Source organism: Ceratotherium simum, chromosome 16, assembly GCF_057802395.1.
Source record: "Ceratotherium simum simum isolate JZ-2026a chromosome 16, ASM5780239v1, whole genome shotgun sequence".
NCBI classification, from domain to species: domain Eukaryota; kingdom Metazoa; phylum Chordata; class Mammalia; order Perissodactyla; family Rhinocerotidae; genus Ceratotherium; species Ceratotherium simum.
In genome coordinates, this window is record NC_141915.1 from 40570665 (window position 1) to 40594848 (window position 24184).

General features: G+C 41.1%; 4 protein-coding genes across 5 annotated transcripts; all 4 read right to left on the reverse strand.

The window, feature by feature from the left end:
- Positions 1-5869: 5869 nt before the first annotated feature.
- Positions 5870-6256, reverse strand: LOC101388346 (keratin-associated protein 2-1-like). The gene has a single exon (XM_004434876.3). It carries the CDS (start codon positions 6254-6256, stop codon positions 5870-5872), a length of 387 nt encoding a protein of 128 aa, XP_004434933.1.
- A 5505-nt stretch (positions 6257-11761) lies between these two features.
- On the reverse strand, positions 11762-12148 carry LOC147915020 (keratin-associated protein 2-1-like). Its single transcript, XM_087440219.1, has one exon. It carries the CDS (start codon positions 12146-12148, stop codon positions 11762-11764), a length of 387 nt encoding a protein of 128 aa, XP_087296345.1.
- A 3910-nt stretch (positions 12149-16058) lies between these two features.
- LOC101387822 (keratin-associated protein 2-1-like) lies at positions 16059-16445 on the reverse strand. Of its 2 annotated transcripts, XM_087441140.1 has the most exons (2): positions 16433-16445; positions 16059-16393 (listed from the first exon to the last, which is right to left on the reverse strand). In XM_087441140.1, the coding sequence occupies exons 1-2, from the start codon at positions 16443-16445 to the stop codon at positions 16059-16061; spliced, it is 348 nt and encodes a 115-aa protein (XP_087297266.1). The 2 variants fall into 2 exon arrangements, with proteins under 2 accessions (XP_087297266.1, XP_004434931.1); XM_004434874.3 differs by having other exon boundaries at positions 16059-16445.
- Positions 16446-21978: 5533 nt separating this feature from the next.
- LOC101387567 (keratin-associated protein 2-1-like) lies at positions 21979-22401 on the reverse strand. Its single transcript, XM_004434873.3, has one exon. The coding sequence runs from the start codon at positions 22363-22365 to the stop codon at positions 21979-21981; it is 387 nt and encodes a 128-aa protein (XP_004434930.1). The 5' UTR covers positions 22366-22401.
- Positions 22402-24184: the final 1783 nt, after the last annotated feature.

The window sequence follows — 24184 nt, forward strand, 5'->3', positions numbered from 1 at the left end:
GGTGTCAGGAGTTGGGTTGAGAGTTGGGTTGCTTGGAGGAGTTTCTGAGTTGGGGCTGCTTGTTCCACTCAGGCCTTTTATAGGCCTTGGCCATTTCCTGTGTTTGTTGCAGACAGCATTTTTATCTTGTTACTCTTTAAACAAGCTTTTCCAGGACTCTCTGATTGTTCATATACTGAGTTATTTTAAATATATCTCCAAATTGATTTTTCCTTATTGCTCAGCTAATACTCACCAAATATGTTCATTCTTGGTAGAAATGTTGATGCTTTGTTTCCAAACAATGCTGTAATTTCCCCTCAAGTCTCAGCCTCCATTCTGCACTTACCATCACATCACCTGACAAAGTGACTCTCACTCACCAGATGATGCGATTTTGGGGTCATGTTCACCAAAATTCATGTCCCCAGAAGAAAATTATTAACCATAGATTGTCATTCATGTAAGGCTATCTTTATATTTTTTAGATTAATAAGATTATAGTCTCTACAGTCAGCCAGACAGAAACTCTGATGAACTCCATATTCGTAGGAATTCATAGATCTTCCCAGCAATTGGATCTTTCCAATTGCAAGATCTCTCCTGAACTTCACACATTCAGACTTGAAGAAACACTTATTGCTCAGGAAGATATATGGAACAAAACCTGTTTCGTCCCAATTTACTGTGGCTATTTTGTTAGCACAGATTTAAAATGAGGGTTAATCGAATCAGTAATAACAAATCTCCCCAAAAATAAAAGTCCAGGACCAGACGGCTTCCCTGGTGAATTCTACCAAACATTCAAAGAAGACTTAATACCTATCCTTCTCAAACTCTTCCAAAAAATTGAGGAGGTGGGGAAGCTCCCTAACTCATTCTACGAAGCTGACATTACCCTGATACCAAAACCAGACAAGGACAACACAAAAAAAGAAAATTACAGGCCAATATCACTGATGAACATCGATGCAAAAATCCTCAACAAAATACTAGCAAATTGCATACAAGACGTTAAAAAGATTATACACCATGATCAAGTGGGATTTATTCCAGGTATGCAGGGATGGTTTAACATTCGCAAATCAATCAACATAATACACCACATTAATAAAATGAAGAATAAAAATCACATGATCATCTCAATAGATGCAGAGAAAGCATTTGACAAGATACAGCATCCATTTAGGATAAAAACTCTGAATAAAATGGGGATAGAAGGAAAGTACCTCAACATAATAAAGACCATATATGAGAAACCCACAGCTAATATCATCCTCAATGGTGAAAAACTGAAAGCTATCCCTCTAAGAACAGGAACCAGACAAGGATGCCCACTCTCACCACTCCTATTTAACATAGTACTGGAAGTCCTAACCAGAGCAATCAGGCAAAAGAAAGAAATAAAAGGGATCCAAATTGGAAAGGAAGAAGTGAAACTGTCACTATTTGCAGATGACATGATTTTATATATAGAAAACCCTAAAGAATCCACTAGAAAACTTTTAGAAGTAATAAAAGAATATGGTAAAGTTGCAGGATACAAAATCAACATACAAAAATCAGCTGCATTTCTGTACACTAACAACGAAGTAGCAGAAAGAGAAATTAAGAATACCATCCCATTTACAATTGCAACAAAAAGAATAAAATATCTAGAAATAAACTTAACCAAAGAGGTGAAAGATCTGTACACCAAAAACTATAAAACATTTCTGAAAGAAATTGAAGAAGACACTCAGAAATGGAAAGATATTCCGTGCTCTTGGATTGGAAGAATTAACATAGTTAAGATGTCCATACTTCCTAAAGCCATCTATAGATTCAATGCAATCCCTATCAAAGTTCCAACAACATTTTTCACAGAAATAGAACAAAGAATCCTAAAATTTATGTGCAACAACAAACAACCCCGAATAGCTAAAGGAATTCTGAGAAAAAAGAACAAAGCTGGAGGTATCACACTCCCTGATTTCAAAATATATTACAAAGCTATAGTAACCAAAACAGCATGGTACTGGCACAAAAACAGATACACAGATCAATGGAATAGAATCGAAAGCCCAGAAATAAACCCACACATCTATGGACAGCTAATCTTTGACAAAGGAGCCAAGAACATACAATGGGGAAAAGAAAGTCTCTTCAACAAATGGTGTTAGGAGAACTGGATAGCCACATGCAAAAAAATGAAAGTAGACCCTTACCTTACACCATACACAAAAATTAACTCCAAATGGATTAAAGACTTGAATGTAAGACCTGAAACTGTGAAACTTCTAGAAGAAAACATAGGCAGTACGCTCTTCGACATCAGTCTTAGCAACATCTTTTCAAACACCATGTCCGACCGGGCAAGAGAAACAATAGAAAAAATAAACAAATGGGACTACATCAAACTAAAAAGCTTCTGCACAGCAAAGGAAACCATCAACAAAACGAAAAGACAACCTAACAATTGGGAGAAGATATTTGCAAACCATACATCTGATAAGGGCTTAATCTCCAAAATATATAAAGAGCTCATGCATCTCAACAACAAAAAAAACTACCAACCCAATTAACAAATGGGCAAAAGACCTGAACAGACATTTCTCCAAAGAAGATATACAGATGGCCAACAAACACATGAAAAGATGTTCAAAATCACTAACTATCAGGGAAATGCAAATCAAAACTACAATGAGATATCACCTCACGCCCGTCAGAATGGCTATAATTAACAAGACAGGAAACAACATGTGTTGGAGAGGATGTGGAGAGAAGGGAACTCTCATACACTGCTGGTGGGAGTGCAAATTGGTGCAGCCACTATGGAAAACAGTATGGAGATTCCTCAAAAAATCAAGGATAGAACTACCATATGATCCAGCTATTCCACTGCTGGGTATTTATCCAAATAACTTGAAAACGCCAGTTTGTAAAGGTACATGCACCCCTGTGTTCATTGCAGCGTTATTCACAATAGCCAAGACTTGGAAGCAACCTAAGTGCCCATCAAGGGACGAATGGATAAACAAGCTGTGGTATATATACACAATGGAATACTACTCAGCCATAAGAAACGATGAAATCCAGCCATTTGTGACAACATGGATGGACATTGAGGGTATAATGCAAAGTGAAATAAGTCAGAGGGAGAAGGTCAAATACCGTATGATTTCCTTCATTAAGTAGTAGATAATAACAACAATAAACAAACACATAGGGACAGAGATTGGAGTGGTGGTTACCAGAGGGGAAGGGGGAGGGAGGAGGGTGAAATGGATAATTCGGTACATGTATGTGGTGATGGGTTGTAATTAGTATTTGGGTGGTGAACATGATGTAATCTATGCAGAAATAGAAGTATAATGATGTACACCTGAAATTTATACAATGTTATAAACCAATGTTACTGCAATAAACAAAAAATTAAAAAAAAATAAAATAAAATAAGACAAACTTCAAAAAATAAATAAATAAATAAAAATAAAAGAAGGGTTAAAATGTATATCTAGCAATTAAGAAAAAAAATCACAAAAAATTCTAAGTGTAATTTACACTTCTCTATGAAAGATAAAAATCACTACTATACAGATTATCTGGACAGTATTTCTCAAAGGTGAGATTCATTTTCAATTTATGTAATTTTATGTAACTACACCTTATGTGTTACGAAAAGATATTAGACCAAAGAGCATGACAATCGAATTTATAAAAGGAACCAATAAAAGAAAAAGTAGGAGTTAGGAATTACTTTTTCTGGATCACGGTGCTTATAAGGCAGGTTACAAAATAGATGATCAAATATTGTTCAATAGGTGTAAGTGCAGAGAGACTAAGATAAATTTCAACAAAATAAAAATTGAAACAATTCCTGGTAGTTCCTAAAAGAAAGAATGTGATTTTCCATTGGAAGTTTAGGGTTACATGGGGGGAAATGAAAAAAAAGTGGTGGCCTGAAGAACACATTATTGCTACTTGTGGTAAGTTTATTCCTCCATTCCAATCATGAATAGAAGCACTTGTTTAGCTTTCATGAGGCGGAGCTATCGATTTGTACAGTGATAGAATTACATTAGAATGTGATTCATGCCAGTGTCAATAAAGATGTTCACGTCACATGGTAACCATGACTGTAGGTATGAAGTTGAAAGATGGTTAGATGGAATCATCAAATACTGGAGATCAAAACCTTAATAAATCATCTTGTCCAACCATTTAATTTTATAGGTGTAGAAACTGACATCATTCTTATTATAAATAGCATGTTTATTAAATCCTATTATGCATGCAGTGCTAAAGGGTTATACAGAATGCAACATCCAATCTGCCTGCCTCATATCTTGCTCTAGTGCACAAATCAGCATAGTATTGATAGAAAGAATTAACCAAGGAAAAGAGTCGAATATAGAACCACTCACCTCAAAGTTCTAAATTGGAACATTGATGTTGTGCTATGGGCAACTTTTAATTTCATCTTAGCATCAGTTGATGTTAGAATACGATTGAGTCTAGGAGTGGCTGCATTTTGGAGAGGTTAGTGACTTGCTCCACTCATGCAGCCCGTATGTAGACTGAAGAACTGGGTATAAAACTCCTATCCCTCATTCCTAGATCAGTTCATTTTATTTTATACTGTGCTGCTTTCCAGGATCAATTAGAGTTAGTAAAGCTCTTTGTCTCCTGGTTTTTTAAAAAAATATTTTATACTACCTCAAGAATAGAAATATTAGTGGTAGGCAGAGTACACTATGGAGTAGTGATTTTAAACACACAGTACCTAAGCATAAATATGTTAAAATTCTTGTGTCTTCTGTCCAGAAAATTTTCCCCTAGAACTGCAATAAGTTACATTTGATTCCTAATTGTTTCTTGTTTCCCATAGTCAGGTTAGTTAATATTCCTCCTGGGTTTCTATGTTTGCCATATTCCTTGTATCTTCTTCATTCCATGATCATCATCTTAGTTTAGCTCTTATTATGCATCACTTGGACCAGGGCAATGGCCTCTTGATTTGTTTCTGTATAGTCCTTATATGTCTAGCCTTTGGACTTCTGTTTTTATAAGCAGCTGCCATAGAAATCATCCCAACGCCCAACTCCTGTCATGTCATTCCCCTGCCCCAAGGCTTTCAACAGCTCCTTAGTGCTTATTACATTAAGGGCATACTCCTTTGGCTAATATTCAAAGCACATAAATTTTCCAGATTTTTCTTCCACTATTACTCTACATATATCCAGTGCTCCCAGCCAAACTATCCTCTGAACAACCCCTCTCTATATACCTTTGTGTATACTATTTCCATTGTTGAGAATGGCATCTTCCCTGCAGACACCAAAATCTTAACCCATATATAATGCTAGCTTCTTTTTTAATCTTTCTTTTTCTCCCCAATCAACAGTGACTTCTCTGTCGACACCATAGTGTGTTGTACTTTTCTTCATATTTTGATTTTTAGTTGAGTTATTGTGAATTTCATTCATTCCCTAGAAGTTTCTCGCAGAGGGGAACATTTTTAACTCAATTGTAATTTTTATTGTATACCGTACAGTCTGTGACTTGCAGATGGTAAGGAGTCAGTACATTTCTGTTACGTTTAAATTTAATGAAAAAAATTAGAATGAATAAGTAAAACCAAATCTGTGTTTGCTAGGCCAAAGAAGGGAAGTTTATTAGAAAACAAACATGCCACAAGACTTAAGATCTAAGATGAGAAGAAGAGAGTTGCTACTGTTACAAAGACTTAAGAACAGTCCAAGCCTTAATGGATGAGTCTGGATCTCCATCCAACCCCTGGTTGACTTGGGGTCTTGATGGCTCAGGGCAGGAGGTTTGTTAGGTAGAGAAAAGGGAGTTTGACTTTTTCAGAAGGTTGATTGCTTGCCCCCGGCAGTCAGAGCGTTGCTCAGCAGCGGGAGGTCCTGCAGATGGTGTGGCAGGGGGCAGGCTGGCAGCAGGAGGGGCGGTAGCAGGGGGACTGCACAGAGATGGGCCGGCAGCAGGTGGAGGCCCAGCAGCGGGGCCGGCAGACCACGGCCGTGCAGGACGTGGGGCAGCAGGTGATGGGGCGGCAGCAGCCCTCCTGCAGGGAGCACGGGTCACAGCAGAGGGGGCGGCGGCTGGGCTCGCAGATGGTGCGCGTGTAGCGGGGCACGCAGGTCACGGGGCGGCACACGGTGGTCCGGTAGGACACGGGGCGGCCGCAGCAGGGGTCGCGGCTGAAGCAGGGCTGGCAGCAGCCTCCCCCAAGGCTCCGGGAGGAGAAGGAGGAGCCACAGCAGGAGCCGGTCATGGTGGTGTCTGGGCTGGGCTGGGTTGGGCTGGTGAGAGGAGCTGAGTGTTCTCAGGTGTGAATGTCTTCCTCCTGCTCTGCGCCCTTTATATACCCTGGCCTGGTGCTGATGACCTTGTTTATCTTTTGGCCAATTAAGTAGAATTTTGTTTTGATTAATGGTTGCATTGCTCATGACATGCTTGTGATCTCATTGAAGAACTCTTGTTGCATCCCTAAGTATGGATGTGTTCATGCTGTTCATCATCAGTGTCTAAGCATTCATGGCCATTTGAGGTGATAGCAACTCTTCATGCTTATTTTGAGTATGTAGCACCTGGTGAATCCTGGACAAGATGGTCCTAAAGGAACTGGAATTTTTAAAAGAAATTAAACATATAGGGGTTTGTAGAACACTGATTTGACCCCCAAGAGATCCCTTGAAAAGCCTACATGTGAAACAGACAAATGTTAGCCATATCCTTCCATGTGGATTCCATGGAAATACATTTACATATCGCTTGATATAGTGGAATGTATATGCCTTGAATGGAACTGCAGCTCGCATACTTGCATGGGAGAGGCAAAAATCTATTTCTGTAAACCAGTAAGCACTGGAATAAAACATCCAAGACCGCCATGCATTTTTTTCTTTTTTGCAGTTCAGGTTGTGTGCACCTTTGGTCCTTCTGGTCACAGAACGCTGATTTTATCTCTGGAACACGACATTTTATACTTGCCTTTCTTGTGAAGAATCATGTAATAAGAAGTGTTTTCTTAATATACCTTGGCATGAGTGCTATGACCTTGAAGTGACAAGATGGAGGTTTTTTCAACCAACATTGCAAACATATCAAAGACACCATTCAAGGAAGTTGCCTTGGGATGGCCACATGGCTGTTCTGTGATGGCACTGCCAGCAATGTGATGGGTGACCTTCTTTGGGCAGTATCGCCAGAGGCGGGTGAGGAGTTGCATGGGGGAAACTCGTTACTTTTCAGCTGTACCCCTCCTATTATTCACCAGACAGAGTTTTGGATCACTTTAGGATCATTCCCATCATTCAAAAGAATGTGCCTCAGGCCCTGGGAGCTGAAGCTCCCCAAATGGAATTTCAAGCATAATTTCAAAACTTTAAAAGGAATGTAAATTGACTGCACGTACAGTCACAACTGGGGAAACAGAGGAGGAGCAATCAAGCAGAGTCTCATGGTTGAAGATCTTTGACTCTCTTGCATTTCACATTCTTTCTCTTGTCCACAGACACATGTGACTGTTTCAAACCAGTAACCAGAGCCTGGATAAAAATTTGCATATTCTTCTCTCTTTTTCCCCAGCTTTACTGAGATATAATTGATATATAACATTGTGTAAGTTTAAGCTGCACATTGTGATGATTTGATACAAGTGTATAATATAAAATGTTTACCACAATAAGGTAAGTGAACAGATCCTTCACCTTAACACAGTTATCATTTTGTTGTCATTGACATTATGATGAGAACATTAATGCTTTACTGTCATAGCAACTTTCATATGCATATGAAAGTTTCCTATGCACCATGCACCAACATTTCATAATGCACCGTGATGTGCATTAGGTTCCCGGAATTTGTTCATCTTATAACTGAAAGTGTGTACCCTTTGACCAAAATCTCATTTCCCCTACCCCTCAGCTGCTGCCAACCACCGTTCAACTATCTATTGCCATGAGTTTGATGTTTTTAATTTCACATATAAGTGAGATCATACAATATATGTCTTCTTCTGTCTATTTCACTTAGTACAATACCCTCAAGATCCATCCGTGTTGCCACAAGTGGCAGAATTTCCTTCTTTATTATGGCTGCATAATATTCATATATATATCACATTTTATTTATTCAGTCTTATGTCATTAGACATTTAGGTTTTTTCCATGCCTTGACTATTAAGAATAATGCTACACTGAACATGGGAGTGCAGATATCTCTTTGAAATAGTGATTTCATCTCTTTTGGCTATATACCCAGAAGTGAGATTGCTGGATCATATGGTAGTTCTATTTTTAATTTTTTTTGAGGACTCTCCACACTGTTTTCTGTAGTAGTTGTACTGGTTTAAATTCCCACCAGCAGTGCACCAGGGTTCACTTTTCTCTACATCCTATCCAGCATTTATCTCTTGCCTTTTTGATGATAGCCATCCTAACAGTGTGAGGTGATATCACGTTGTGGTTTTGATTTACATTTCCCTTATTATTACTGAGGTTGAGCACCTTTTCATGTACCTGTTGGCCATCTGTATGTCTTCTTTGGAAAAATGTCTCTTCAAGTCCTCCGCCCATTTTTTAACTGGATTGTTTGTTTGTTTTGCTATTGAGTTGTGTGAGTTCCTTATATATTTTAGATATTAACCCCTTATCAATATATAGTTTGCAAATATTTTCTCTGGTTCCGTAGCTTGCCTTTTCGTTCTATTGATTGTTTCCTGTGCTGTGCAGAAGCTGTCTACTTTGATGTCATCCCACTTGTTGATTTCTGCTTTTGTTGCTTGTGCCTCGCTCTCTTCAAGGCACATTGTCTCACAATCAGTTTTTTTATGTCTCCGGGAGGTCTTCATGGTGACCACATTTTGTGCAAAAGAAGCTTCTTCGGAAGATACATAAAATCTCAAGTTAACAAGACTCATTTCTCTACTCCAAGCACTTCTGATCCAGAGTCATTCCAAAGAGATTTTTCTCTTCCCTTTTCAAAGATTCCTAAAGATAGAGAGTCCACGAGTCCCTCAGGAAGCTCTTCTAGTGTGTATTCAGTTTAAGACACTCATCCCCACCCTGTAGGCAAACTTCATTTCCAGGCAGAGAAAATATGTGTCATGCTTCAGTAATTCATGCCATAGAACTCTTTGGTTTGACACTGTGGCAAGTCATATGCTATTTTCTGATGCCACTGTCCTAAAACATTCATTGAAAATTTTGCCACTTACTGGCTGTGTGTCTTGGGGCCAAGGGGGATAATAATAGTACATATCAAGGCTGTTATGAAGATTAAATGAGCTAATATTTGTCAAGCACTAAAACAGTGCCTGGCACTTAGTGCCTTGTATTTGTTAAATAAACAAAATATTTTAAAAGGTCACGTGACATTGGTGCCCTATAAACTCTAAATTTTGAATTTAGAGCAGAGATGAATGTATTTCCTATAGCAATTGATCAGTTCTCTCCTCAGTCACCACAGAATACATACTAAACAAGACTATTCAATGGGGAGTTTCATTAATAGCACGAAATTAGATAAAAATACCTGGAAGGAAGGTACAGAGCCCCCTCTTCTAGAACACTGATCTCTGTAAAGGAAAGTCAGGCTATTGTTGTAGAACCGACAAAAAGAATATGTGTCAGAGTCGTGGTCAGTGGCACAAACCCTGCTGAGAACCCACAGCCCATGCAACGCAGAGTGAGGTCTCTGAAAAACATGCTTTAAAAAAAGCCTTAAAGCTGATTTAGACAGATTTCTAGTGGTGATGGGCAAGATATTTTGCATAACACATGCTAGGACTTTATTTAGCAATATTACTTGACAATAACATTATGAACAAATTTTAACTTGAAAAGCATTGTCTTGTATTCTGAATTCTCAATTGCCTCTCCAAATGGAGAAAAACAATTGTACATATAATCTGAAATAGCTAGCAATTTTTTAAAGTTCTTAATTTGGACCATTTCCACAGTGCACCTTATTTTATGCTATTGAGATGATCCTAAAAAGTTAAGATATGAATTCAATGTTTAATAATTTGATCATACTTTAAAGATATCAGAGAAGTCTACTATATATAACATAATCGTTTACTCTTCAGTATATATAATAAAAGACTTCTTTAGGAGTATAAACATCTGCTGTCTAATTTATCTCCTTTAAATCCATTTAGACTTTGATAGGTAGGTTTTTAAAAGCAGAGCATAATCGTGAGAAAGGTTTGAATATTTTCCCCAAAATAGATGTAGATTTTAGACAGTACATTTCATTAAAAGTAAAATATATGTTCATTTAAAAAATTATGTAATTAAGAAAAATACAATGAATAAAATGAATATTACCCCCAGTTACTCTTAGATTTTGTTGCATAATATTTCAGATTTTTTTAGGCATAAACACAGAACATATTTTTCCTCACAAAATAGTTTAATATTTTATGGCTTACTTATTTTTTTGTTAAATATATGGCAGAACAATTGCATAATGTTTCCTAATAGGTTTATAATCTTCAACTATTTTTAACTATTTTTGGCATTTCTTGTATATTTATATTGCTTATATACTATTTGACTTTTTTCTTGTTTATACCTCATGTCCTAAGTAGATTATAACATCTTTGAAGCAGGAGCCCTCTTTTATTCCTTTATATTCCCTCTGGGTGGTCAAGTCAATGCCTTATTCATAGTAGAAGTTCAATAATCACGTGTAGATTGACAGTGATTGATTACTTTGCTGGAACATGCCATCAATGCCTACTTCCTGAGCACTAAGATAAGCAGCCCTCGGGATCCAGTGTGGATGTAATATCCACAAGTGTCAACATTGTGAATAATGTTCTAAATAACAATCTGATCTATAACACATAGAAGGGCGTGCATTATCTGAAGTAGCAGTTATACTTGGGCACAAAAGCCAAAAGAATACAATCACTCCAGGCAGAGGAACGTGTCTCCCACCACATAAGAGGAAGTGTTCCACCTAAAGGTTTCCTGTCAGGAGGCTTGCATTCTTCTGGGTCTTTTCTGAACATCAGTGGTTGGAATTACATTGTAATTAAATTAGTAAGTAACTTATTTAATCTTTCATTACTCATTGCTCTTCAACTTCAAAAACAGCTGATTGGCCAGATGTTACCGAAGGTTCTTTCCACCTCCAATATGCCGGGCTTTCTGTGATGTGTGAACAGGTGTCAATTCAGTGAATGAACCCTCCGACTAGGAATATGCGTCAGCCCAGATGCAGCCTCCTAAGTGGTCATCATTGGAGGACGTTTCTCAGGTGTTTGGCGTGTGTCTGGATTGTAGGCACAAGTGACCCTGTATACACGGTGAAGATATAGCCATTCCCACCCTCCTCACTCGGCTACTGTGCCCTATAAATGCCATTTACAAGGATAATAAGGGAACTACCCAGACTTATGTTATTTCAGAGAACAATTTCAGTGGGTTACTCCACATCTTGCTTTGAATGTCTCTGGACAAAACAGAGAGACAGAATCTACTAAAAGGAAATAGCACAAAGACCATGATTTCTATGCTGGGAGGACTAAGTTTATTAGAAAACAGACAACATGATATAGGAGTTAGACTGGGGTCTTGAGAGGACAGGGTATTCTTCGTCAGTGGTTAGTCTGAAAAGTCTTCTTCAGTGCCTACCATGAGCTAGTTTGAAGAGATGAGGAATGGGCTTCTCAAGAAAATGCATATTGTTCTGCTGCGAAGTGCTGAGTGACATCAGAGTGGACGCAGCCATCTACTGGGGGACCCTTAGTGACGATCCACACTGCTCAGCAGCGGGAGGTCCTGCAGATGGTGCGGCAGGGAGCAGGCTGGCAGCAGGAGGGGCGGTAGCAGGGGGACTGCACAGAGATGGGCCGGCAGCAGGTGGAGGCCCAGCAGCGGGGCCGGCAGACCACGGCCGTGCAGGACGTGGGGCAGCAGGTGATGGGGCGGCAGCAGCCCTCCTGCAGGGAGCACGGGTCACAGCAGAGGGGGCGGCGGCTGGGCTCGCAGATGGTGCGCGTGTAGCGGGGCACGCAGGTCACGGGGCGGCACACGGTGGTCCGGTAGGACACGGGGCGGCCGCAGCAGGGGTCGCGGCTGAAGCAGGGCTGGCAGCAGCCTCCCCCAAGGCTCGGGGAGGAGAAGGAGGAGCCACAGCAGGAGCCGGTCATGGTGGTGTCTGGGCTGGGCTGGGTTGGGCTGGTGAGAGGAGCTGAGTGTTCTCAGGTGTGAATGTCTTCCTCCTGCTCTGCGCCCTTTATATACCCTGGCCCGGTGCTGATGACTCCCAGGACACACGGTCATGTCCTTGTTTTTTTTTATTCTTTTTGAAATAACACTGGCAGATTAGTAAGCTCTCTAGACGTTTTTTTTTTTAGGTGCTCAGATACTTGTAAAAAACTCTTTGTTTTCCTTATTTAATAGAAACTCATTATATTTTGCTATTTATGGTTCAAATAAGAACTTAATGACCCTAATTTCAGAGTCTCCAATTATCTTTATAATTCAGTGATGCTTTTGCCAGCTGATGTCTTGATAGCACAGAGTGGCTGTCATGCTCTTCGGGTTACTTACTAAGAGTGGAAGTGAATTCCCCAAGGTGTGAGTGTCCTTTTCCAATGCTAAGCCTCCCGGGCAAAACAAGTTCAGAACAATACTATAGGAATATTTTAAAAGTCGTGGTTTGTCAGTAAAAGAATAGTTTTCCAGTCCACTTTCTGGAGCTATAGGAATGCATCTTAGTAGGCCTCCATCATCAGTGTTTTGTTTTTTCCACTTTTTTTTTTATTTTGCTAAGTTTACTCTCAACCATTTTTGTGTGTACAGTTTAGTGGCATTAAATGCATTCACAGTGTTGTGCAACCATCAGCACCATCCATCTCCAGAACTCTTTTGTCTTGCAAAACTGAAACTCTGTAGCTGTCAGACAATAACTGTTCATGTCCTGCTCTCTCCAGCCCCTGGCAACCACCACTGTACTTTTTAAAAAATTGTCTCCTCTTTTCCCCCATACCCCAGCCTATGGGAACCACTATTCTATGAATTCGGCTTTTTTTTCGGTCTTAGATGCATGCTCATTGATTTCTGTAGTCATATCTTTCCAAACCAAGGCGAGTTTCATTATTTATAATCTTCATGACAGTCAGTATCATTGAGTTCTACGTTCCAAGCATTGTGCTAGAAGAAATAAATGTATTAATTTATTCTTCATAACAATCCTATGAGGTACGTATTGTTATATTCCTCATTTTACACATAAGGAACCAGATAAGTGACTTGCCTAAGGTCAGATATCTAGTAATGTTGGAGCCAATATTTACTCTAAAAACTTCTGTGGAACAATATCTGTAAGCCCAAGAAGCTGAAGAATGGAATTATGGGTTACACAACCCTTGTCATTAAGGAACCTCTGTTCTCTTTAGGAACTTTATCAGTGAATTTAGTTTTATAACAGTGATTTTATTTATTTTAATAGTGAAATGGTTACTTTTTACAGTCATCTGAAAGAAGTCCATGTCTTACCCAAATCGTCAGGAATTGGAGGGAGTTATCTCCCACACAATCTTATCAAAATTCCAAAACACACCTGAAGGAGACAGTATCAAAGTTGGACGCAATTGTGTGGTCATGGGGCACCGTGAACAAAGCCACCATCTAGATGAAGGCTCAGTCTGCCAGCATGACAAAACCTCCAGGCAGCGATCCCCGCCAGCGGTAGTCTCCAGGCCCACCTTGCCCATACCCTAGAGTCTCTTGCTCCAATGTATCCCCGTTGACTATGCTTGAGCTCATTCCTGCTTACAGAACCAGTTGTGATTTTCACTTGTTTCAAACTGTCAGGGCCTGTAGGAAAATCATGACACTCAGCCATTTCGTAGCTTCTTCCTCTGGATTTTCTTGGTTCTGACCTTTTGCTTTACAACAAAGTCTGTTCCAGGTCTGTGGTTGAAGCCTCCAGTTTCAGCCTTCTTCTTGATCATTCTGCTTGCACAGTCCCTTGCAGCTTACTCAGACCTGCACCAGCAACTGTAGCTGACCAGGGCATTGAGTTACTGTGGAAACAAACATGATCCAATAATAATGATGAGCTTGAGAGAAAACAAAGCACTCTACATCTGAGGAAATATTGTAAGATGAAGAGGCCTCTAGAAGGCTAGCAGTAAAAATTCTGGGATGAAGGAAAACAGATGTAGTTAGAGAATTTAAAAAATGGTGATCAAGAATATGTAGAAAGAAATTGGACTTGTGAGCCCATCCATTAGTAAACTATCAAACCCTTAATAAAGAGAAAACTCCATTGCGCACATACTGACAATGTTAAAGTTCTTAATATAACGGGCTACTTGTTGAGAAACTTGGACCATATTTCAAGAAAAATACTTTCTTCATGAGGTGGCTTATTGTTTTATTGTAAGAATGCACATGTCCAGTGTGAGGAGAGAGCTGGGGTGGGATGAAGTGTTTCTCTCTTCCAACCCCTTAGAGCTTACTCAATCATTCAACAAATAATTTCTGAGTATATACTATGTGCCAAACACTGTGTGGATCAGTGGGAATCCAACAGTGAACAAAGTCAATCTAGATCCAGGCCTGGACAATGCTTATCTTGCCCGACTCCTCTCGCTGGGCAGGGAGATATGCCCAAGCATATAAGCAGCCCTTCCAAAAAACGCTTTTAGATCAGGTGTTGGGAACTCAATACACATTTCTCCAGAAAACAATAGTGGTTAGTTTCCTGACCAGCCTAAAAGTGTTTTTAACAACAACAAAAACATCCAGTGTGGATTAATGTTATCACTATTTCAAATACGTTGGCATTGTTTGTTTGTTTGTTTGTTTGTTTGTTTTTTGTGAGGAAGATCAGCCCTGAGCTAACATCCATACCAATCCCCCTCTTTTTGCTGAGGAAGACCGGCTCTGAGCTAACATCTATTGCCAATCCTCCTCCTTTTTTTCCCCCAAAGCCCCAGTAGATAGTTGTATGTCATAGCTGCACATCCTTCTAGTTGCTGTATGTGGGACGCGGCCTCAGCATGGCCGGAGAAGCGGTGCATCGGTGCGCGCCCAGGATCGGAACCCTGACCGCCAGTAGCTGAGCGCGCGCACTTAACCGCTAAGCCCCGGGGCCGGTCCCGTTGGCATTGTTTTAATGGTAAAATTGCTTGGAGTTCTAAATTAGAATGATTCCAACCAAGCTACATTTCTCCCTCTCTTCTCAGCAGCAGTGACTCCACCGGAATCAGAATTGGCCTTAGTGCTGCTGGAGTGAGCCATGGAAAAGATGGGATAGGGGTTCTTCCAGCATATGTGTTCAGTGGTTAGGGATGCCCAGGTACCAATTGATATTAATCACTGCATAGTTTTCTAAATCAGGGAACGAAGAGGGCTCTGACTTAGGCTTCCTCCACCTTATCACATGTGTGTGGATGATTCATGAGTCAAGTTCATGATCAGAAAGACCTGCTATAGTCTCTCCATTTCCATAGCATCAACACAAAACCAGTGGCTTGAAACATGAAGGTGCTTCACATAAAAATTATTTGAATTGCTAATTACAGACCTTGCACCTGAATTTTCCCTAAAGCTAAAAAAATGGCCCTTCAAAAATCCTTCTTCCTTTGGTTCTTCTGGTTCTGTACACCATAACTGAAGCTAAAATAAGCTTTCAAAGATTAATAAACAATAAAGAGAAACACATTTGCTTCCCGGAAATACAATTTTATTATTTTACCATGCAAAAACCCAGCATAAATGTAATATTATCCTGGAAAAATATCCCATCTTGAAATAGTAGAGAAGTGATGAGGAGTCAGGGGGCTAGAGCTCCATTCAAGAAGAATTTTGATCTTTGTTTACTTGTTTTCTCAAGCCAGGAATTCAAATGATGAAAGCTGGAATTTTTCTAAAGATTGTCAGAGGGCCAGGATTAGCTGCGTAACTATGTAGGTATCGGATAGACAATTACTGTTGAGTTAGTTATTGAAGAGCAGGTAGGCTTAAAGGTAATATCTCTCATCTGATCCATCAAGGGTGGGAAGAGTTTGCACATGTTTCCGAACCCCTGCGAATGTTTCCTGCTGCTCAGCAGCAGGAGGTCCTGCAGATGGTGCGGCAGGGGGCCGGCTGGCAGCAGGAGGGGCGGTAGCAGGGGGACTGCACAGAGATGGGCCGGCAGCAGGTGGAGGCCCAGCAGCGGGGCCGGCAGACCACGGCCGTGCAGGACGTGGGGCAGCAGGTGATGGGGCGGCAGCAGCCCTCCTGCAGGGAGCACGGGTCACAGCAGAGGGGGCGGCGGCTGGGCTCGCAGATGGTGCGCGTGTAGCGGGGCACGCAGGTCACGGGGCGGCACACGGTGGTCCGGCAGGACACCGGGCGGCCGCAGCAGGGGTCGCGGCTGAAGCAGGGCTGGCAGCAGCCTCCCCCAAGGCTCCGGGAGGAGAAGGAGGAGCCACAGCAGGAGCCGGTCATGGTGGTGTCTGGGCTGGGCTGGGTTGGGCTGGTGAGAGGAGTTGAGTGTTCTCAGGTGTGAATGTCTTCCTCCTGCTCTGCGCCCTTTATATACCCTGCCCGGGTGCTGATGACCCCCAGGACACACGGTCATTTCCTGGAGTCGTGGTTGCCCATTGAAATGAGAACTCTAGATTGGTGGATTCAGTTGCTGAGGTAGCAATTCCAACATCACTGAAGGATGCTTTCCTTTCTTCCTGTTTGCTTTTTTGCTTGAAATGAATACTTGATAATTTATATCATCAAAAATATTACTCATTGAATAGCCAATCCTTCCCAGCCATGTCATGTAACAAGTTGAAAGTTTGAAGACTCCACTGTTGCCACCATCACACTTTCCTCTTGTTCACCATCCATGACTGTGAGACTATAATGTTCATGAGGTCATGGGCCTGGTTTCTGATTGACCTTGAGATGAAGCAAGAATTTCTGAAAAACCGAAATGGCTCATAAAAGGAGATGTATACCACTTCTGCTTTGGAAAGAATGGCCCAGTGCTTCTGTAAAACAACATATTGCTTCACATAAACATACTGTTTATAAGGAAATAAGCACCAAAGCCAACAGAGTGATATTGTTTAGAAACTGAGTTGGCCTATAACTCATAGTGACTTATGAGACACTCACTATGTAAACAGTGCTATACTATAGTTTCTCATCACACAGTAATTGCAAATTTTAGGGAGGCAAGACAAAGGCAGGGAAAACAATTAAAGGAGAACTTTTCATGGGACAGTAAGGTAAAACTAAATGAAGATTTAATTCATATCATACCTTTTTGAACGCCCTTCCCTGAGCATGGTCTTAGAAATAAAATTGAAATTGGAGTATTTCTTGTTTTCTAGGTGTGACAAAAGCACTTGTGTTGAGTTCTTCAAAACATACTGAAAATATTTATAAAAGAATCAATTATCTTTCAGTAGTAGATGCTTTCATTTATTGGCTGAGGGTTTTGATTGCATATGAAGGGTGAAGGTGAGCTTCTGAAAAGGATAAGCAGAATTAATTAACTGATGACTGATAAAATAGCTTTGTCGTTTTCAGCCACAGCTCAGAAAAGTGGGAGTATAGAAAATACATTTATAGTTGGAATGTAGATTAAAGATAACATTGTGCAAGGGTTGCTGATGGCCCTCAGACAAAATTTGTCTCCGAAGTGTGTTTTATTTGGTGTGATCGCTTTTTATACACTCTTTGGTCCACCATAGCTCTGGTCCTTGAAGGTTTTTGAATTTGTGACCCATCACCCAGTTTTTGGCAGGCCACATTTGTGAAATGATTTCTCCAGGTCATCCAGATAAAAGAGTGGCAAAGCTTTAACAATAACTCAGGTTTTCTGTTGCGTATAAACACTGATGACTGACCTCTGGTCTTTTTCCAACTCTGAGTCACTTCAAAATCGTGAACATGGAGTAGTAGTTATCAAAAATTCTATCCCATCTAGTGAAATAAAAAGAACTTGCTTGATTTATGGTTTAGCATATTGTTATTTCAGTTAGAATGTATACAGAGATCCAAATACTAGGAATAAGAGTATGTCTAAGTTACTGCTTTTGTTAACTAAGGAAAGGACATAGTACTAAGAAATCTTGTGTGCTAAAATCATAGACCATCAGAAACTGCTGTTTAAAGTCACATTAGTAAGAAAGGAACATTCCACTATCTCATGGATGGGATCTTAATCACCTTAACACAGAGAAGCAGCCCCAAAATCCAACCCAGAGGTAGAGCCTCAGATAAGAGATTTTCAGATATGACATTCCCCATTTATCTTAACTATGTAGTTTCTAAAGAAAGAAGACCATAAGTCCTTTTCACAGCCCAGTCCTGATGTTAACTCTTTTGTACAAAGCCTTGTTTTGCTTTGAGCCTATCAGAAACCATTTCGTGTAATTTTACCTAAACCCCACCATTCCTCAAAATCCTATAAAAACCTTTTCTCTTCCTTCGTTCGGTGGGATGCCCTGTGGTCCTGTGCTGTGTGGTCTCCCTGGCTGGAGCACATCAATGAACCTAAGCTTGTTGGACGAGAGATGTGTGGATAGGATGTAGAGAAAAGTGAACCCTGGTGCACTGCTGGTGGGAATTTAAACTGGTACAACTACTACAGAAAACAGTATGGAGATTCCTCAAAAAAAATTAAAAATTAAAATCTTTACCATGTGGGCTTTTTAAGTCATATTATTGGAATTCCGGACGTGCTGCAGGCGCATAATCACTGGCGTCGCAGCAAGTAATCGTTAACCACAGTGGTGATAAATTATAGGATTTTTGTGGTTGGATTGAAAAAGAATGTAGTGTTGATGACTTTTGTGATGCTGAGCCATGCCCTCATCCTAATAGTTTCATGAGTTGTATTTTGTTAGGAACTAGTTTGGGGGCCACTGGATGTTAAGAAAAATTTAAAATTCTGAAAACAGAATACGAGTTCCCTGTTCTCCAAAATGATCCTTAAAATATCCTCCAATCATACGAGTCAGAGATGGGTGTGGGGAAGATTGAGGGAGAAAGGGCAGGAGGAGGATGGGGAAGACAAGGAAGGATTCAAATCCCTCCTCTCTCACTGAGCAGTCGGGTAACATAGAGCAAATACTGATGCTCTGCCAGCCCCACTTCCTCATCTGTAAAATGGGAAGTCTTCTGTCCCTGGTGTACTTTGTAGTCCAGGTTTATCATAAAATCCACATAAACATGAAAGACAGGGGAGATGGATACCATCAATTGAAAAGAGAAAATATTTCAATTGAAAAAGACAGAAAAACTCTAGATGACCAGAGAGCTGGTGGGATTTATTTCTGGAATTTAAAAAGTAATTATCTCTTCTAAGTAGTTTAAATATTCATCTGCCTAAAGCCAGGGAAGACTAGACCAGGTAATCTTTTGGAGTCTCTTACAGCTTTGAGTTGTTTCATTCCTTTGGGTGGTTCAGGTGAAAGGAAAAATCTATCAGATGCATATATTATCCCCCGCTCTTCTTTGCTCCTGGTGCTAAACCCCTATTCAGAAATCCTGTAATCTAGGATGCTTTCCCCTGGACGTGAAGATCAGCTTTTTTTTTTTTTTTTTTTTAATTTTTTGTTTATTGCAGTAACATTGGTTTATAACATTGTAAAAATTTCAGGTGTACATCATTGTACTTCTATTTCTGCGTGGACTACATCATGTTCACCACCAAAATACTAATTACAACCCATCACCACACACATGTACCGAATTATCCCTTTCACCCTCCTCCCTCCCCCCTTCCCCTCTGGTAACCACCAATCCAATCTCTGTCCCTATGTGTTTGTTTATTGTTGTTATTATCTACTACTTAATGAAGGAAATCATACGGTATTTGACCTTCTCCCTCTGACTTATTTCACTTTGCATTATACCCTCAATGTCCATCCATGTTGTCACAAATGGCTGGATTTCGTCGTTTCTTATGGCTGAGTAGTATTCCATTGTGTATATATACCACAGCTTGTTTATCCATTCGTCCCTTGATGGGCACTTAGGTTGCTTCCAAGTCTTGGCTATTGTGAATAACGCTGCAGTGAACACAGGGGTGCATGTACCTTTGCAAATTGGTGTTTTCAAGTTCTTTGGATAAATACCCAACAGTGGAATAGCTGGATCATATGGTAGTTCTATCGTTGATTTTTTGAGGACTCTCCATACTGTTTTCCATAGTGGCTGCACCAGTTTGCACTCCCACCAGCAGTGTATGAGAGTTCCCTTCTCTCCACATCCTCTCCAACACATGTTGTTTCCTGTCTTGTTAATTATAGCCATTCTGACGGGCGTGAGGTGATATCTCATTGTAGTTTTGATTTGCATTTCCCTGATAGTTAGTGATTTTGAACAACTTTTCATGTGTCTGTTGGCCATCTGTATATCTTCTTTGGAGAAATGTCTGTTCAGGTCTTTTGCCCATTTTTTAATTGGGTTGGTAGTTTTTTTGTTGTTGAGATGCATGAGTTATTGGGGCCGGCCCGGTGGCGCAAGCGGTTAAGATCAGCTTTTAAAGAGCCCCTTCATTCTGAGACAGCCTCAATCTGATGATGAATATTTTTGCCTTCTTTATTATATCTGTTAGGAAATCTGTTTCTGCAGAGGATGTGGACTACCTGGAAAAAAACAAAAGCTTCTCCTGAATCCTTTCCTACTCTCAATGACATGATATGTGCTAAATAGCACATCTTTTGAGTCTATTTGATACAGTGATGCTCAAATATGCAAGAAGGAACATAAATAAATGGTACTGGTTGCTTACTCTGTGCCGGGCACTTTATATACACAAAGTTATTTAACTTTCCCAGCGAGCTATATTGATAAGTATCAATTTTCCCATTTTGCAGATGAGGAAAACTGAGGGTCACAGAAGTAAAGTTATACTGATGCGTAAGTTTTGCTTTAACATCTACCTTTTACAATTCTTGTTGTAAGGACAATTCCTTTCCAATTTAGTTTGACTCAACAAATAGAAATCAAGTAACAGATATATACTAAACATTGAGTTCAGTACTGGGAGCTAGGATAAATAAACCGTGGTCACTTCTTTGGAGGCAGAGAAATAATCTCAATACAATGACTTATGGGGAGGGACGTAAACTCAGGATGCTATTGGCATACATTAAGGGCACCTAACCTACGTGTGCGTGTGTGTGTGTGTGTGTGGTGGAGGGGTTCGGACAAGACTATTGGAGAAGACTGAGCTGAATCGTGGAAATGACTCAGAGTTAGGTATGTGAAGAAGGTGGAGGGAGGGGGGAGGTAAAAGAACATTCCAGAAAAATGAAAGAACAGGACAAAAGTAAAGACATATGGAAGCTCAAGGCACGTGAGTTACAGTTACTGTGAGAAGTTCAGTGTTGCTTGAAGTAAAACTTAGTGAGGTGTGTTGAGACATGAACCTGGAGATGTGGGCAAAGAACGTGCCACAGAGGACCTGGTGTGCACGGATTTCCTACCATGTGAGCAGTCTAAGGACCAGCCTGGCAGTCCTGTACCACCTGCCAAGACTCGTACCAGGACTCCTACCCGTCTCTCTTTCTCTCTTCTGCCTTCCTCATCTTCTCCGTCTCTTCTACCTTCTTCCTCTTCACCCTCCTTCCTATTCATTGTCTGCTCATCTGTGTACACTAATAAACATGTGCTAATGAATGAATCAGAGAGCAGGAGGTTTGCAGGAAAATTAATTTATTGAAAACAGGGGAGCAGCACATTACACAAGATCATGGGGAGGGTTTGAGCAGCCTCCGGAGTTCAGGATGGGTGTGTGAAGTCCACTTTGGGGACTTTTAAAGGTGGACTTGGCATCCATGGGGACATCTAGGAATTTGGTGAGGTGGTGATAGACATCTGCTTGTGTATCTCAGTGTATCCAAATGGTAAGACATAAAAATCACTGTTGTCACCTTATGAAAAAATCTATTTTTCTTTCAACTTGATTAAAATGCAGAATAGGCGCTTAGGCTCCAGAGTGTTGTTCTGTGGGTACAGAGGGGTTTCAGCAGTGAGAGGTCCTGCAGATGGTGTGGCAGGGGGCAGGCTGGCAGCAGGAGGGGCGGTAGCAGGGGGACTGCACAGAGATGGGCCGGCAGCAGGTGGAGGCCCAGCAGCGGGGCCGGCAGACCACGGCCGTGCAGGACGTGGGGCAGCAGGTGATGGGGCGGCAGCAGCCCTCCTGCAGGGAGCACGGGTCACAGCAGAGGGGGCGGCGGCTGGGCTCGCAGATGGTGCGCGTGTAGCGGGGCACGCAGGTCACGGGGCGGCACACGGTGGTCCGGTAGAACACGGGGCGGCCGCAGCAGGGGTCGCGGCTGAAGCAGGGCTGGCAGCAGCCTCCCCCAAGGCTCCGGGAGGAGAAGGAGGAGCCACAGCAGGAGCCGGTCATGGTGGTGTCTGGGCTGGGTTGGGTTGGGCTGATGAGAGGAGTTGAGTGTTCTCAGGTGTGAATGCCTTCCTCCTGCTCTGCGCCCTTTATATACCCTGGCCCGGTGCTGATGACCCCCAGGACACACGGTCATTTCCTTGTTAATCTTCTGACCAATTAAGTGAGGATTTTAGCCTTGACTAATGGTGTTTTTGGTAATCCTTCGCCTCATACATATCCACGCACTCACACCAAAAATATTCGTTTTCTCCTAGTGTTTATTCTAACCAAATTTAGACATTGGATTGGATTCTGATGAATTTCCCTTTGAAATATTCGTAACTCATAAAAGGAAAAGAATGTGTTTTCTAAATTAGAATAGTATCTAATCACTGTGCCCTTTGGACCTGAAGTTAGCATTTTGTTCCTTGACTTCAAAGATTCTCGTAATTACCACCAAACAGTGACTTGCCTTGTTTACACCCATGCTCATGACAGCAACAGGTTAATAGCAGCACTCCAGTGCAGACCAACAGCCACGCTGCCCAGATGTCTCCTTCCAAGACTCACTGAAAGACAAGTTTGTGGTTTTTCGTATGAGAAGGAACCACAAGGTACTTGGATCCCTGCCACCCTGGTTTAGTCACTGTCCCCCAAGAGGGCCTATGCTGTCGTTTCCTGGTTGTTGATGTCTCCTCATTCACCTGGAATGACCTCCTCATCCTTCCAACCCAAACTCAACTTCTGCCTTGACTGTAAAGCCCTCATCAAGGATCCACTGCAATTTTTATCTTCATAATTTATTTGGGATTAGTCACTGCATGTGGGGAATCTGGGAAGGGACTGCAGGGGATATATAGACCTGTCCCCTCATTTTACAGGAGGGGTTGTGTGTGTTCACCACAGTCACACATGAGGTCACAGAATGAGGTCTGGCGTCCAGGTGTCTTCAATCCTCAGTGAGCAGCCTCTGTGAGTTTTATGTGTATCAGCCTCAGTAGACCAGAGTCTTCAGACAGGACAGAGAGGATCTCAAGTCTTAATGTAGTATCATTACAAGTGATACCAGCAGAGAATTAGGGAAATGTTGTACCCCAATGACAAATAATCCGAGGGGGCCTCAGGACTTCCATGCTGGATCAGGTGTGCACCAGCACAGAGGCTTCCCACTGAGGATCAACCGAGGTGGACTTATGGGGGGCCGGCTCGTTTCCCTGATGTCAGTCTCAAGGTGTAGTCTGGTTTCCCTTGGTAACTCATCGTGGTGCTGTGAGATACACGCTTGTCTAAATCCTTTTCTTGTTGTTTATTGTAACTTCACCCTATACATTACCTTTTATGATGAGTTCCATGAATTCATTTCTTACTTATGAAGTAAATCTACACTTTCCTTTAGATTTGAAAAAAAAAAAGAGAAAAAGAATCCTATCCAGTCAACCCTACTGCCCTAAATGAAAAAAGGAGGGACGAGAGCTTGTAAGCCACCACACAAATGCTTTTTGTATGCCATTTGTCCTGAAATTACCCTCTCAAGCTTTAAGGGGGCGCTTTTTCTTGTCGTCATGGGGGAATTAGTTCCACTTTTGCTTTGACGATACCATGGAAGATATCATGGATGTGACTTATACCAAATTCATTCGCTATATTTCTCAGGCCAAGATTCCCTCTTGGCTCCTTTTATAATGTTAGTTGATTTTTTCACGCATTATTCTAGGAAAAGTATATTATAATTTGGTATAAAGATAATGTTTTCTGATTTGTTTACAAATAGCCTGTTTGGTTATGACCAATGTTCTGTGGACATTTTTGGCCTCAACAGTCCTTTGAATTAACGTCTGGT